This window comes from Phyllobates terribilis, unplaced genomic scaffold, assembly GCF_046119375.1.
Source record: "Phyllobates terribilis strain yellow unplaced genomic scaffold, ASM4611937v1 Scaffold_11__3_contigs__length_659146591, whole genome shotgun sequence".
NCBI lineage: Eukaryota > Metazoa > Chordata > Amphibia > Anura > Dendrobatidae > Phyllobates > Phyllobates terribilis.
In genome coordinates, this window is record NW_027362771.1 from 535,476,629 (window position 1) to 535,493,835 (window position 17,207).

The window sequence follows — 17,207 nt, forward strand, 5'->3', positions numbered from 1 at the left end:
AAGAGGAAAACATTAGACTATTCTGAAGTGGCTTCTATGAGCCCTGACCTAAATCCTATTGAGCATCTTTGGAAAGAGCTGAAACATGCCGTCTGGAGAAGGCAACCTTCAACCACGAGACAACTGGAGCAGTTTACTCATGAGGAGTGGCCAAAATACCTGTCGAGGGGTGCAGAAGTCTCATTGACTGTTACAGGAATCATTTGATATCAGTGATTGCCTCAAAAGGTTGTTCAACAAAATATTAAGTTAAGAAGAACCATCATTTCCGTCCAGGCCTATTTCATGAGTTTAATTTTTTTAAAAATTCAGCGGAAGCAGAAAAGCAATGTCTGACTTTCATTTGTTCATTTTCAAAGATTTTTAATTTATTATTAATTTTGTCAGATTCAAGTTATTTCTGTGACCATTGTGGGTTTTTCTTTCATTAAACGAGGGGTACCAACAATTTTGACCACGTGTGTATTTCTAATCTAATAGAAGAACATACCAAACTATGCTGATTCTTGTAGTGCACTATCCTTTTTTATTAATAACATAATGGCATTGTCAATAGTAAAAAATATTTTTTGTCCTTTCTAGAAGAGGTTAAATGGAAATAAAATGCAATACACCACTGCTAGTCATAATATCCGATAATACAATACTGTTAAATGTGGCATTAGAACAAATTCTGCACCATTTGTTCTTGAATGAGATACTGTAAAAGGATTGTTTCTCTGAAACACTGCCACTCTTGTCCATGGGCTGTGTCTGGTATTGCAATATAGTCATATAAGAATCTGCTTATTTTTCACAAAAACAGAACTCAATTTTTCATTTGTCAGATTGCCAATCTGCTGCCATAGTCATGATTAGAGATGAGCGTTGTTCTACTCGAACTGTTCGCCAATCTCAAATTCGAGCTGTTTTGGGCGGTGTTCGAGCCGGTCGGCGAACACGAACAATTTGAGAAAAATTCGGCTGTTCGAGGTTATGTTCGATAACTGTTCGTGCACCAAAATCATAACTGGATTTTTTCTCAGTAATGATGAAAATTAATGTTAATACGCAGTTTGAGTGTACAGCGGGGTGGGGGGAGGGGCAGGGGATGGATCTCTGCAGGAACAATGAAGATCTCCATTTTTTTTTCTCTTTCCCGCATTTGCAGTGGGGAGGTGCAATCTGTCAGCCTATCAGCAGCGCACACACGGAGCGAAGTGCTTTTTTTCACACAAGCAAGGGCATGTGTCATTGGCAGTGTATGTCACATGTCTTTGCCCTATAAGACCAAGCCATTTTCCCCGTCGCCACCATTTTCTCACTGCTGCAGCTGCGTGTTAGACGGCACCGCTGTTGCTGTGTGCGCTATACCTTGTTAATTTCAAGCCAATTTTCGCACAAATATACAGATAGCTTGGGAGTAGGGAATAGTTGTGATTGCAGTCCTTTTAAGGACTAGGTTACAGCGTTTCCTACGACTTTTATCAGGGAGGTCTGTGCTCTTAAATAGATAGATTGTGGGAGTAAAGACTAATTGTAATTGCAGTCCTTTTCAGGACTAGGTTACATCAGTTCCTATCAGTTTTTGCCAGGCAGGTCTGTGCCAGTGCTGTGCAAGTTTTTTTCACAGCATTTGGCTGAATCTAGCAAAGCTAATCCTTTTTGGCCTATTGCAGAGTGTGTTAGTCAGTGGAGTAGCCTATCTGTGTTGCAAGATATACCACCTGTGTGTAGAATACCAATTTTTTTACTGCACCTAGTGAAGTAAAATCTTTTGGGCATAGCATCATTCTATTAGTCCATCTATACTGACCTCCATCAGGTTGCAAACTGAATATAATTTTTTTCTGCATCTAGCTCTGAAAAAATATTTGGGCTTCTAGCAGTGTGTGGGACTTGGTCTATTAGTCCATCTATACTGACCTCCATCAGGTTGCAAATTAAAAATAATTTTTTTCTTCATTTAGCTCTGAAAAAATATTTGGGCTTCTAGCAGTGTGTGGGACTTGTTCTATTAGTCCTTCTATACTGACCTCCAGCAGGTTGCAAATTGAATATAATTTTTTTCTGCATCTAGCTCTGAAAAAATATTTGGGCTTCTAGCGGTGTGTGGGACTTGGTCTATTAGTCCATCTATACTGACCTCCATCAGGTTGCAAATTAAAAATATTTTTTTTCTGCATCTAGCTCTGAAAAAATATTTGGGCTTCTAGCAGTGTGTGGGACTTGGTCTATTAGTCCATCTATACTGACCTCCATCAGGTTGCAAATTAAAAATAATTTTTTTCTTCATTTATCTCTGAAAAAATATTTGGGCTTCTAGCAGCGTGTGGGACTTGTTCTATTAGTCCATCTATACTGACCTCCATCAGGTTGCAAATTAAAAATAATTTTTTTCTGCATCTAGCTCTGAAAAAATATTTGGGCTTCTAGCAGTGTGTGGGACTTGGTCTATTAGTCCATCTATACTGACCTCCATCAGGTTGCAAATTAAAAATAATTTTTTTCTGCATCTAGCTCTGAAAAAATATTTGGGCTTCTAGCAGTGTGTGGGACTTGGTCTATTAGTCCATCTATACTGACCTCCATCAGGTTGCAAATTGAATAAAAAAAATTTCTGCATCTAGCTCTGAAAAAATATTTGGGCTTCTAGCGGTGTGTGGGACTTGGTCTATTAGTCCATCTATACTGACCTCCATCAGGTTGCAAATTAAAAATAATTTTTTTCTGCATCTAGCTCTGAAAAAATATTTGGGCTTCTAGCAGTGTGTGGGACTTGGTCTATTAGTCCATCTATACTGACCTCCATCAGGTTGCAAATTAAAAATAATTTTTTTCTTCATTTAGCTCTGAAAAAATATTTGGGCTTCTAGCAGTGTGTGGGACTTGTTCTATTAGTCCTTCTATACTGACCTCCAGCAGGTTGCAAATTGAATATAATTTTTTTCTGCATCTAGCTCTGAAAAAATATTTGGGCTTCTAGCGGTGTGTGGGACTTGGTCTATTAGTCCATCTATACTGACCTCCATCAGGTTGCAAATTAAAAATAATTTTTTTCTGCATCTAGCTCTGAAAAAATATTTGGGCTTCTAGCGGTGTGTGGGACTTGGTCTATTAGTCCATCTATACTGACCTCCATCAGGTTGCAAATTAAAAATAATTTTTTTCTGCATCTAGCTCTGAAAAAATATTTGGGCTTCTAGCAGTGTGTGGGACTTGGTCTATTAGTCCATCTATACTGACCTCCATCAGGTTGCAAATTAAAAATAATTTTTTTCTTCATTTAGCTCTGAAAAAATATTTGGGCTTCTAGCAGTGTGTGGGACTTGTTCTATTAGTCCTTCTATACTGACCTCCAGCAGGTTGCAAATTGAATATAATTTTTTTCTGCATCTAGCTCTGAAAAAATATTTGGGCTTCTAGCGGTGTGTGGGACTTGGTCTATTAGTCCATCTATACTGACCTCCATCAGGTTGCAAATTAAAAATAATTTTTTTCTGCATCTAGCTCTGAAAAAATATTTGGGCTTCTAGCGGTGTGTGGGACTTGGTCTATTAGTCCATCTATACTGACCTCCATCAGGTTGCAAATTAAAAATAATTTTTTTCTGCATCTAGCTCTGAAAAAATATTTGGGCTTCTAGCAGTGTGTGGGACTTGGTCTATTAGTCCATCTATACTGACCTCCATCAGGTTGCAAATTGAATAAAAAAATTTTCTGCATCTAGCTCTGAAAAAATATTTGGGCTTCTAGCGGTGTGTGGGACTTGGTCTATTAGTCCATCTATACTGACCTCCATCAGGTTGCAAATTAAAAATAATTTTTTTCTGCATCTAACCCAGCCAATAGTTTTGGCCTAATACCACAGTTTGGCCACTCAGCTCTGCTCGGTTACCATCCATTGTTTTTTTGTGCAAACAACTCCAGAGTTGTGAATTAGTTAACCACCAAAATGAGTGGAAAAAGGCCTGCTGCTGGTGGAAAGGGGAATAGGCGTGTTGGGAAGGGGAAAAAAGGTTGTGTCCGTGGGGTAGGTGCAGAAGAAAGACCATCTTCCAGCCAAACTAAAATGTCTACTTCTTTTAGCGGACAATGTGATAAGATCCCTTTCTTACGGCCACGCCAATCGCTACAAATTCCAGATGAGGCACAAAAACAGCAGGTGCTTCAACGGATATCAAGTGCTCCTTTAAGTGGGCTCTCCTCCACATCAACTTCAACATCACAAATACTCCAGTCCTCAAAGGTGTCACCCAAATCGCACTTGCTTCCTCACAGCTCCCAAATCTCCAGCTGCCCGTCTGAGTATGAGGCAGAACAGATGGTTGAGTCTGCAGAGCTGTTTACTCATACTATAGCCTGGGAATCAGAGGTCGACTCCAGCGCTTCTGTGAATCCAGACGAGGAAATGATCTGCACTGATGCCCAGAATCTTTATGAGTCGGATCCAGGACCAGACGCAGAAGGTTCTGACCATAATGTAGACCCTCATTCCCAAACTGTAACTCCTGTTGGTGGAGACAATGAGGAAGACGATGATAAGACTCAAATACCTGATTGGAGCGACAACTTTAGTTTTTTGTCAGGGCAGGAACAGGTTGGCTCTGAGGACGACGGGTGTGATAACGCACAGGGTGATGATGATGAGGTCGGAGATCCCACTTACTGTCAACCCACAGTCAGCCAAGAGATGAGGTCAGCAGAGGAGGTGGAGGAAGATGCTAGTGACGACGAGGTCAGGTTGCGCCTTCCTGGACAGAGACGTAGTACTGGAAGCACGTCAACAACTGCATCCTCAAACACAACTCTGCCTCTCACCACAAGTCGTGGTGGCTCTTCAGGTCGCATGGGTGCTAAGCCTTGCATAGCCTGGGCATTTTTTCAGATCGATAAAGATGACCCAACTCGTGTTATCTGTAACATTTGTCAGCAAAAGCTAAGTAGAGGCCAAAAAATACATAGTTTGAGTACTTCATGCATGAACCGGCACATGGACATGAAGCATAAGTTGCAGTGGGAAGCTCAGTGTGCTACAATGCGGTCTAGCCGGCCGGGCCAACCACCGTCTGCCATATCTTGTGCATCCGCGGCCTCTTCATCCTCTGTGACTGGGGGGACAGCAGTCACACCTGTTTTGGGGCGCAGACCTGCCACCTCTTTACCCGCAACAGCCAGCGTGATTGGCAGGTCATCATTTTCTTTGGAGGTGGTAACACCAGCTGGTCTTGAGCGCTGTCCGACATCGATAGCACCACCTTTGGATCAAGGCAACCTAACATGTCTGCCTGCATCTTCCTCACAGACCGGCAGTTTGCCGGGGACACCCTTATCAACCCCGTCTAAGCACAATAGCCAGCCCTCGGTCCCTCAGATGTGGACAAGTAAAAGACCATTTCCTCCTAGCCATGAGAAAGCTAAGAGGTTGAATTTCACCATCTGCAAGCTCTTGGCTACAGAAATGCTGCCTTTCCGCCTGGTGGACACAGAGGATTTTCGAGACCTTATGTCCGTCGCAGTGCCCCAGTACCAGATGCCCAGTCGGCACTACTTCTCAAAGAAAGGTGTGCCTGCGCTCCACCAGCATGTCGCACACAACATCACCGCTTCTTTGAGAAACTCTGTGTGTGACAGGGTGCATTTCACCACAGACACTTGGACGAGTAGGCATGGACAGGGGCGTTACATGTCGCTGACTGGGCACTGGGTAACTATGGTGACAGCAGGACAAGGGGCTGCTGTCCAAGTCTTGCCGTCCCCACGAGTTGTGCGTCAATCCTCTTTATGTCATTTTTCCTCCACTGCTTCTGCCTCCTCAACCTCCTCTCGGTCTTCCACCTGCACCCAAAGCCTGTCTGGTCATGCCACAAGCTTTCTAACTGCGCAGAAGGGATCCTGCACACCTCCTTACTATGCTGGCAGTAGGGCTCAACGTCATCAGGCGGTTTTTACATTGAAATGTCTGGGAAATGTGAGTCACACAGCTGAGGAGTTGTGGTCAGCTCTGGAGAACCAATTTCATGAATGGTTGTCTCCACTGGACCTGAAACCAGGGAAGGCCGTGTGCGACAATGCTGCAAACCTGGGTGCGGCCCTTCGCCGGGGCAATGTCACACACGTGCCTTGTATGGCTCACGTGTTGAACCTGGTTGTCCAGCAATTTTTAGCCCACTATCCCAGACTACATGGCCTTCTGCAGAGGGCACGGTCGCTGTGTGCTCACTTCCGCCGTTCGCATCCCGCAGCTCAGCGACTTACATCTCTACAGAAGTCGTTGGGCCTGCCACTTCACCGGCTAAAATGCGATGTGCCTACCCGGTGGAATTCAACTCTGCACATGTTGCAGCGACTGTGGCAGCACCGACAAGCCCTGGTGCAATACGTTCTGACGTATAGCCTGGGCCAACGAGATTCAGAGGTGGGACAAATCACGCTGGAGGAGTGGTCTCAGATCAGGGACCTATGCACCCTTCTGCACAGTTTTGAAATGGCGACGAAGATGTTTAGTGCTGACGATGCCATTATCAGCATGACTATTCCGGTGATTTACATGCTGGAGCACATGTTAAACAGAATTCGGAGTCAGGTGGTGGCACAAGAGGAGGTGGAGGAAGTAGAGGAGGAGGAGTTGTATGCGGAAGGGCTAACATCTGCAAGGTCCAGAAGGTCGGCAGCACCAAGGCGGCAGGCATGTGAGGGTGGGGGAGATGGTTTTACCAGGGCGCATGGTAGCAGCCAAACTAGTGAGGAAGGTGCAGTAGCCCAGTAAGAAGTGGAGGACGAACTGATGGAAGACTCATCAGATGAGGGAGACCTTGATCACATTTCTGTTGTGCGAGGTTGGGGGGAGAGGACAGAGGAAGGAAGCATGATTGTTACCTCGCCACCAACACAACAGGGACTTGGTGCTCCTGGATGCGCAACACACATGAGTGCCTTCTTGCTGCACTACCTGCAACATGACCCTCGAATTGTGAGAATTAGAAATAATCCTGACTACTGGGTTGCCACACTGTTAGATCCCCGGTACAAAAGTAAATTTGCAGAAATTATTCCTGCCATAGAAAGGGATGCACGCATGCAGGAGTATCAGCAGAGACTGTTGCAGAATCTTACATGTGCTTTTCCACAAAATACCAGTGGTGCACGTAGTGAATCTCACAGTTCCAACTTGCCAACCGTGGTCTGTATGGAATTGTTCAATAAAGGGCCCAAAATTAAGATAACATAGATGGGAGAGGTCTCTATGAATAGGAATTCCTAAGTATTTGATACCCTGTGAGGGCAAGGCAAAGGGAAAGTTGGACTGGATGGAATCCTATATGGATTTAGGGAGGGAGACATCGAGGGCCTCAGACTTCGCTGCATTGATTTTAAAATTTTACCATGTAACAAAGTGATCTATTTCAGCCATAACAGCAGGGATGGATATATGTGATTGAGTGATATATACTAGGACATCATCAGCAAATAGAGAGCACTTGTACTCGGTGCCTCCCACCTCAATCCACCTAATATTGCGGTTATGGCGAATTGATGAGAGCAGGTGCTCCGTCACTAGGATGTATAAGAGAGGGGACAGAGGACATCCCTGCCTTGTCCCATTGGTGATTGTGAAAGGTGATGAAAATGTTCTGACGCACCCCCTGGGCCTTGGGACATCCGGAGCCGGACCCTTTTTGGTGGATGCTGGTGGTTGTAGTCTTCGTGGCGGCGATCCGGTTCCGTGGCTCAGGGCGGTCAAACCAGTGGCGGAACTATTTATGTGGTTTTGATGTTTAAATGTCCGACTACGCCACCCGTGGATTGCGGTCAGAGTGAACCGCCGCTACAGGGCAGACCGCTGAGGCTGGTGTTGTGGGTGCAGCAGAGCGTAGCATAACTCCCCACGGGAGGAGTATAGCCTCAGGGCAGTGTATGCGGAGGATGGGGGTGATGGTGCAGGGCAGCAGCAGTAATGACACGGAGTCAGTGATGCAATCCAGGGCCTTTACTCACAGTTCTTATTATCCAGACCACGTCTGCAGGTAACGGCTGCCCACGTCGTACTGTGCTCACCAGGTGAGGGGCTCAGACAACTCCCAGATAACTTTGGAGCGCTTCACAGGACCCCCTTTGTGTGTCCTTTGTCTGGCCTTTCTTACCAACACTTCTGTCCGGCTGCCTCGGGCCTCCTCTTGGTAAACTTGGCGCCAGTTTCCCTGACCCTATGTGGTGCCTTCCTAGCGGGTGGAGCAAGGGGCTGCGCCACATAAAATGTCAGAGCCTCCGGTTTCTAGCTGAGGGTCGTTTCCTGCCTCCACTAGTTCGGGGACCGGTCTCCCCCTTTGGCCTGACCCCTCCACGCAGGTGGATTCGGGCGTGCGGTGGCGACTCGCCCGTCCGCACCCCTGGGATCCCTTCATTCCTCGTTCCTGGAGCCTTCTCCGCTCCTCTTCCTTCCTTCTCCCTCTTGCAGGCCTGGGCCTCTGTTACTAGGCCTGCCTCCGGAGCAGAGCTCATGCAGAGCCCCTGCTCCCTGCCACTTCTGCTCAGACTTCTCTGCACTGAACTAAGATGGTGCCCACCTTTTATACTCCCTTCTCAATGCACCCAGGAACTGCTTCCTCCCTGCTCCTGCACTGCAGGGTTCCCCTTCCTCAGTGTTCCCTCCCCCCACTCCAGCCAGGGACAGGGACTGTCGTGCCCATCTCAGGGGCATATTGGTCGCCCTGCCCCACGGCAATGTGGTGTAATGCATGCAGGTGTCGGGTCCTGATCCACACTCCATCCTTATCTGAGAGTGAGATATCACACCTCTGGGTGAGGTGCAATACGTCTGTAGCAACCGAGCCCTCGGTGCTACAGTTCCATTTATCTTCAGCCTAGGTGACGTATTGTGATACAGGGCCGTGATTTTGGCTATAAAAGGGTCCCCTAGACCCCTACCCCAAGCTTTTTAAGAGAATCATATATGGCGTGCCAGGAGACTCTATGGAATGCTTTCTCAGCATCCAACGAGAGTATCTACTTACAAATTTTTAACTGCATCTAGCCCAGGAAATACTTTGTGCCTAGTAGCAGTGTCTGCTAGTCAGCGGATTATCCCGGCTGTTAAGCAAGCTACACCACCTGTAGTTTGGACACTTAATTTTTTCAAAGGAAATGCTTCGGGACCACGGGATACTTAGTGAAGAGCATCAGGAGGCACCCCAAGGCATAGGGGCTGGGACTGGCACTAGGATGCCTTGCGGTGGACAGCCGAGCTCGATCCTTATAAAAGCTTTTTAACTGCAGCAGCTTTAGTGGACGCTACTGGAGCTGGAATTACGCGGCTGCTGGCATGAGACTTGCCCTCCAATAGATCCTTGTAAATGGATTTAAAGTGTATTCATTCAAATTAGAGGGACAATTTAAATTAAAAAGCTTAGAGCTGCCTCCACCACAGGGGGGCTCTCTCGACCCACCAGCGGACAGGCACCAGTATTGGGAGAGGGGGGCTGGCAGTCAGGGTTCACCGCGGCTCTGGCACAAACCCGGCGACACGGAGGTGGCACGGGCAGGAGCGGACTGGCCGTCTCGGCTTCTCACTTTTTGGATTTTAGAAGGGCATGACATGCCTATATCTGTGTCTCCCCCTCCTTTTACTCCTCCACCTCTTTTCTTTTCGCATGACTATATGTACTTGTCACTTTTCCATGTGTTAGTTGTGTCTTCTGAGCAGTTTGTCAGCTTTTGGACACCTTTGAAGGTGTTTTCTATGTGTTTCTATGTGTTTTTGTTTGCCTGCCATTGGTTTTAACGGTGTTCGAAGGTGTTCGACGAACAGTTCGACGAACAGTTCGGCGAACACACGGGTGTTCGACGAACCGAACCGAACTCGAACACTACGGGGGTGGCTCAACACTAGTCATGATCTATTGTCATGACGAACAGACCTTCTTTTGACTCACTCAAATGTAGTTGATCAGGTAACATCAATCCCTTTTCTTAGCTGGAAGAAACCTTGGATGTTTATTTCTTTGCCCCTATAGGACTATCTTTCCTACGATCACTGCTGACACAAAGATCTGGGCTTGGTCCTCGGACAATGGGAAAAAAAAGTTGCATGCCTTGGCTCTGGGGCATATTGCATCTCTTCAATGGAATTTTGTGGGTGGTTATATGAGAACACTCCCACCTGTCAATAAGTAGAGATCTCTAGACTTTAATTGAACAATTGAACTTTATTTTTATATTTTTCCTATAGAAACTGATTTGGTGGAAAAAAAAATTTTTGGGATAGCAAAACTTGATTTCCTAAGATCTTATTCAAACTTCTTCTTCATCATCATCAGCCCCAATTTCTACCACAGGTCCATTGCTAACAACAAGCGTGAACATGGGAACATCTACAACAGCGTACACGCATCAGAGGGTCAGAGAAACAACCCACTACAACCCATTAACAAGATCAGTAATACAGATACTAGTAATGATACACATCATGTCTCTAAAAACCATGGAAGAACAAAGAACCCCAACACCACCACAAGGTGGGCATTTCATAAGAGTCATTAATCTGATGTGAAGTTCCTAGGGCTCAATCGTCATTGAGTCTCATACCCCATCCATTCTGTTTTTATAAATTCACTCCATCACGATCATTTACTTTTGGATGTTACAGAAAATGAATGACATGAGACCAGAGGGAAAGCATGGTTTCCTACCAACAGGTTGTTCCTCTGATTTTGCGGTTTTCAAACAAACAAAGTGACTTAAAAAAATCTGCAAATGATAAATTGAGCCCCATATCTTTGTACAATTCCTTCAACATTTCTCTAATGGCTGCCTTTCGATCACAGACTGGACAATGGGAAGAATCAATGCCTAGACTGTAGGAATTCTTCACTGGCATTTTGTGAATGGGTTTGTGTTCCACTCTGCTGTCATATAAAAGATTTCAGGCTTCTATCGAACCAAGAATGTTTTCCGAAAAATGTGGTAGATGAAAAACGTTCTTTTTTTGTCCTGTAATTACTGAAACGGATCTGCTATCATGGACAATGGTTAGAAGATTTTTTAAGAAGGTTTAGGATTGAGGTTCTCACAGTAAGAAAAACATGAAAGCCACCTCGGAATTTTTGGACCACAGCAGTGTAGTCCACGAATAATGTCCCTCAGGTATTAATATTTTACTCGATATAGAGATACATCAAGAGGGGAAACTTTTAAGTCAGTTTTGTTTGAGGCTGTGTTGCATAAAATTCGTCAGTGTCACACAATCTGTAATTAATTCAGCACATCTGTAAATATAACATTTCAGTCTACAGATATTTTTCCACTTATCGTTCCATCCTCTACTAGAATAAGGCCTCATTCAGACATCAGTGATTTTCATGTATGAGAAAATTGGTCCAAGATGCATCAGATTTTTATCACTGTCATCAGCGTTTGGTCTGAGTTTCATCTGACGCGCCCCCTGGGCCGCGAGGCACTCGGCAGCCGGGCCTCTGGCTGCTGGGGGGATATCACGGTGGCTGGCCCGGTCCGTGACCCAGGGCGGTCAGTGAAAAGGGGAACTTGTATTATATGGGGATTTTGGGACTATTCGTGACGCCACCTGTGGTGTCTGGTGAGGATCACCAGCGCTGCGACAGTCCTCTGAGGCAGATGATAGGGCAGCTTGAGATGGAACGGCTCCCCACAGGTGGAGCAGGCCTCAGGGCATGGGCAGTTCAGTGCAGTCATCCAAGTTTACTCACAGTTCTGTTCAAGTTCCTCAGGTGCACAGTACTGGTACAAGCCTCCCGCGTCGCACTGCGTTCACCGGGCAGGGGTTCAGTCCTTCCTCAGGCAGCTCGGGTGTACCTGGCAGAACCCCACTGTCATATGTACCTTCCTAGACCGACTTCACGCTGGGTCTTTACTCCCTCCTGCCCTGTGCTTCTCACTGTGAATCCTATTCGGGTGCTGCGAGGTCCCCCCTGTCCGCCGGAGTTGCACAGACCTGCTCGACATTACTTGGATTGAAGTGAGAGTTTGGTTTCTGGCTATAGAAGTCAGAAGCCTCCGGTTTTTCCAGCCGAGGCTTGAAGCTGTACGACTGGGCCAGGGGCCGGTCCCCTTCTTGCGGCCTAGATCCTCCTGACACCTGGCAGGTTCGGGGTGTTCGGGTGCCGCCTGCACTCGCCGTACCCCCTAGGATCCCTTCTTCAGAACGGAGCCTACTCCCTGCTCCCCTCCTGGGCCTCAGTCCTTGGCCCTTGTAGTGGAGCAGAGCTCCTAGAGAGACTCTGCTCCCAGACTGTTCTCCAACTACTAGTCAGCCACCCCAAGATGGCTTCCCTATTTTATATCTTTACTGTATGAGTGCTTCCTCTAACTACTTCCTCCACCCACACCCACTACTGGTTCCCCCTACCTTTGGTTCCCCCCACTCCAGCCAGGGTCAGGGCTCAGCAGCTGCGCTCTGCATGTTGCCCCTCCAGCCGGCCTGGAGCAGTGTAGTGTTGGATGCAGGTGTTTGGGGTTCCATGCAGCACTCCCTCCTTACCTGAGTGAAGGGAGGCACCACACCTCTGAGTGAGGTGCAGTACCTCTGTGGTGACTGAACCCTCAGGGGCGCCACACATCATTTTTTTTCACTGATGAAAAAACAACTTTCTCCCCCTTATCTATCTGTCAGTGAAAAACGGACAACATACGGATGACATTTGAGTGATGTCCGAATTTTTCATGGACCCATAGACTTTCATTGCCGAGTTTGACAGACATGTCTCCGTGATTTTGCATGGATCACTTAGTCCACAAAAAAATCATTGACATGTGAACAGTCCCACAGACAATCACAGGTACGAGTGCTATCCATGAAAAGTACAACATGACTTTAGGATTTCTGGGATTCTGATTTCCTTAGTATTTAGAATTCATACAATTATAACATTTAATTGTCATTCCTGATAAAATGGAAAAACACACTGGGCTGTGCCGACCTGTGGTGGACACTGATCTCTACCAACAATAAAGTAGGACCATCCACCATGGAAGACATGTAAGATGGAAGTATTTTCCAAGCTATAAGAGGAAAGTGTTAAATGCAGTAGGAGAATGATGAAAATAAAAATCATCCATTACTTTTCTTACTTGGTGATTGGTATCGCAACTCAACTCCATAACTGCTTATTTTCCAAACAGTGCCACTCATATCCATGTACTAGTACTCAATTGTCATTGTATTTGGCATACTTTCATTCTGTTTTATAAAGAATTGGACTGGTTTTCATTTCCGTCAAGAGCCCATAAGTTTGGCTGTTCCAGAATATGAATGTCGGGAGGCCAATAGGAAACTACAACATGGTTTACCATCATCCATTTTAAATAAAATGGTGGACATCATGTTACTGAGCAATGGTGGAACAGGATGTTCCCCTAACCAAAGCAAACTGGTTTTGTGGTTTATAGAGCTATTTCTGAAGAAAAACAAATCTCACTGGTGCTGGAAACCAACCTACTTACTTTAGGGTATCTACTTGGGGATCAACCCTTCTAGGAAGCTATATTCTTTCCCTTAACTGGTATTGAAGACCTAAAGATGCCCATACATATGGGATTCCACATCACATACATAACCCAGCAGAATATTACACTCACAAAATAACTAACAGCAGACATGAAAGAATTTTAAACCTTTAAACGTAAAGTCATCATCAGTATATAAACAACGTTACCTCTCCTTCGAATTAAGGGAAGGAAGGGAACCGCACCTTCAGAGAAGGATAGATTTTCAAATTTTGACAAACCCTAGGGACCTTCTTAAATACTATAAAAGGTGGGTTACATGGATACTAAAATCTGAAGCCCCACCTGTCACTGTTCAGATGCTTTAACCTTCCCTTTGGAACATAGCATCATAAGTCACTAAGTAACCCAATGAGCGCGCCGTTGCTTACCCTAGAGAACACTGTATGTCAGCAGAATAACCAACAATTGTTTGGTGGAAAAATGTCCCTCCAACACCAAACTGATATATGAAATAGGATCCAGTATGGTGATCATGGGCCCATGTGAATCTTTCCTTTTAGTCAAGGATCCTTCCAGCTAGCAGACTACTTGATCATCATTAACCCTACTGAGTTTCCCATACGTAGGGATAGTGAGAGTTAATGCTTGGGATTCAGCCCATAGTGGGAGTACCTAAGTTGAAGGGAAAGTAAACGTTTCCTGGTTGTGAGTCAGATAGAGCCTAGAGTGCATAGAAAGAGGACCTAAGGTCCAATGTGAGCAGTGCCACATTCTGGGGTGTCCCTAAAGTGAGAGGAGACCGAAGGAAAGGGATAGCGTGATGCGGAGCAGAAGTGACTAAGAGACTAAGAGGCAGAACGAATTACCTGGTCCTGGGAGAGGACACCTAGCCGCAAGACACAGAGTTTATAACTCCAGGAGGTAACAGGACTAGACGGGACTTAGTATGTAAGACGAGTAGATTGCCCTGGGCGGGAGTTCCAGTGCATCAGCACTAGAGAAGGTAAGTATCTGCCATACTGGCACCCTGAGGGGAAAGAGGACACGGATCCGTGGTTGACTCTTGCTAAACAGAATTGTAGTGCCAAGCTGGGTTGTGATGAAGTCGTGAGAAACAGTGGAAACAAAGGACAATTAGAGAGAGTAAATGGGAAAAGTGAAGACAGAGAACAATAGAGAAAAGGAAGAAGGAAACTTTCTGGAAAAAATCTTCAAATTGTAAGGAAACGTTCACAAGACTGCACCCTCTATCCCTTGTATATATTCCCTACCAAGTTCCAGTTCAGTAAAAACATTATTTTTCATTGGTGGTCTCCCTCATTGAATTGTCCAATACCTGGTTCTGACAAACCAGCAATTTCCGTTACATGTGGCTTGCATGGGAGTAGCGCCCTCACAGCACAAGTCCACACTCCCAGCCAGGACCCTCACTTTCATGTAATGTGCCAGGGCATAAGAAATGAGTAACTCGCCCATGGCTACCATCCCGCACCACATTATGCTTGGCGTAGTCAGCAGGATCGAGTCTTACAGTTGGAAGAACAGAGTAATGCGGGGAAGACTCAAGTTGCATGGAAGGTGGCAATCGTTATGCGGTCTAAGATGGCACCGAGCATGGACTCTGTAATGGTGGTTAGTAGAGCAGAATAACAAGAAGGTCCCATCCATCATGGACGTAATAGGAACGAAAGGGCACTAAGCAGTGTCCAGCCCTTCAGGGGGGATTGTTGGAGCTGGGATTGCCAGCCCACAGTGGGAAGTTGCTGCTGCTGTAAAACAAAGTGGAAGGAAAAGGCCCGCCCAGTAAAGTGTGACACAACAAAATGGGCGGAGGAGTCAGAGAAACTGGATGGGGAGTCAGAAGAAACCCCACCCAACGAGAGCCAGTGCCATTTGTGGGTTGTGAGTTGGAGAGGAAACAGCGCGGAGTCATGATGGGGGAGTATGTGTGTTGTTTGGCGCGGAGTGATTTACCGGAGGAGAAAATTGGCCAAAGGCGATTGCGGCAATTGATGGTGGCAGTAGCGGAGGAGGTGAGGCCACGCGGGCTAAAGGAGAAGATGGAGGTCGGGCAGGATCCAGATGAGTACCTCGCCTATGGCTACCACCCTGCGCGCCATGTTATACCTTGATAATTGACCTTTCTACTTTGCCCTTAGGAAGCGCCATTTATGGGTGAAAAAAAAGCAAGTCCTATATTTCCAACTTGGACCAATTAAATATTTTTTGTGCATCGAGGAGGGTAGTGTGGTGCATTTGAAAATCACAACTATGGGCACCAACAGAGCTTGTTCCACCCCTCCTGTAAATTAAAAACTTATTTAATAAATATGTAATTGCATCTAACCGGAAGTTAAAGCCTCTAAAATTGTGAGAAGGAACTGCTTATCTCTTTTCTTCTCTATTTCCAGGGTATGACAGATGTCACAGTGAATCCAGCACCGAGCAGGAACTCGAGAAATGTGAAAAACATAATAGCATGGTATGTGATGCCTCTAGATCCTTCTGTAAGTGCATAGCCATTCACATCACAGAAAACTTTTCTTAAAGGATACAAGCAGTTTTTTGCAACTAATCTTGTCTTAGTTCTCCAAATTATAAAAGATATCAAATAAAATAACTTTGTAAATAGTCTTGTAGAACAAAATCCAGTGTTGTGTATACAGCTCCAATGCAGACCTAAGTGTGCTTGGTAACAGACTACAAACAAGTCCTGAGCAGTCTGATCTTGTGTTTTTCTCCTCTATTTGTTCCCTTTACTGTCTGTAGGTTGTCAAAAGAGACACAGAGTAACATAGGATCAGACTACACAGGATTTGTTCGTAGTCTGTTACCATATAAACAAATAGCTCAGCATAGGAGCTGTATACACAAAACATCAGCTATGTTTAATCAAGACCATTTGCAAAGTTGCTTATTTTTTTTCTAGGTTTAGGACTGCAGAATTGTACATATCCTTTAAGGTGAAAATATACATGGTACGATAGAGGAGCTTCTGTTCTGCTGATGGTGCCTTAAGGTGATTCCTACAGTTGCACCTGCAGTGCTGGGCCTCATTCACATGGCAGTTTGACAATATGAAGTGGGAAAACTTCACACCAGAAGAATAAGTAGACATTATTTTGTGTATATGTATTTTTAGACACTTTGGTTACTTTTTCTATAGGATCCGCTGTGCGTCTTCTTGAAATCCATTGAGAATATTACAGAAAATGCCTGTGAGAGAAATAAAACCAACACTTCTGTCGAGGTAAGAAAATAACTGATGAGATTTGTAAGATTTGTATTTCCTATTGTTCTGCTTCTGGGAACTAATTCAAAATCCATAAATCTACTAATTCTCATTATAATCTTATATAATTTTTGTATAAGAATTTTATTCAACTTTCTATGACCTGTGTGCCTATATAGACGGCTTAAAAGTAGTGATGAGCGAACCTGTGGAAGTTCGGGTTCAGCAGGTTCGGCCAAACTTGAGTTAAAAGTTTGGTTCGGGTCCGAACTTGACCCGAACCCAAAACCAATAGAAGTCGATGGGGACTCGAACTTTGGTGCTTTAAATGGCTGTAAAATGGTGGTAGTAAGGGCTAGGAGGCTGCAAAAGGAAGCAAAATGGGGGTAAGAGCAGGACAATTGCCCTGCTAACAAATGTGGATAGAAAAATGACTAAAATCCCTTAAATTAATCAATAAACATTGAGTTAATTAGTTTACCCAACAGGCTGGCTAGAATCAATATAATGGGGT

At 45.2% G+C, this 17,207-nt stretch overlaps 1 protein-coding gene across 1 annotated transcript in view; it reads left to right on the top strand.

Annotated features, from left to right (window-relative positions):
- LOC141167327 (adhesion G protein-coupled receptor E1-like) overlaps window positions 1-17,207 on the top strand; it is a 129,745-nt gene that overhangs the window by 3,215 nt on the left and 109,323 nt on the right. Inside the window, exons 4-5 of the mRNA XM_073654749.1 lie at window positions 15,873-15,943; window positions 16,628-16,711. Coding sequence (XP_073510850.1) covers window positions 15,873-15,943; window positions 16,628-16,711 — 155 coding nt within the window. The remainder of the gene's footprint in view (window positions 1-15,872; window positions 15,944-16,627; window positions 16,712-17,207) is intronic.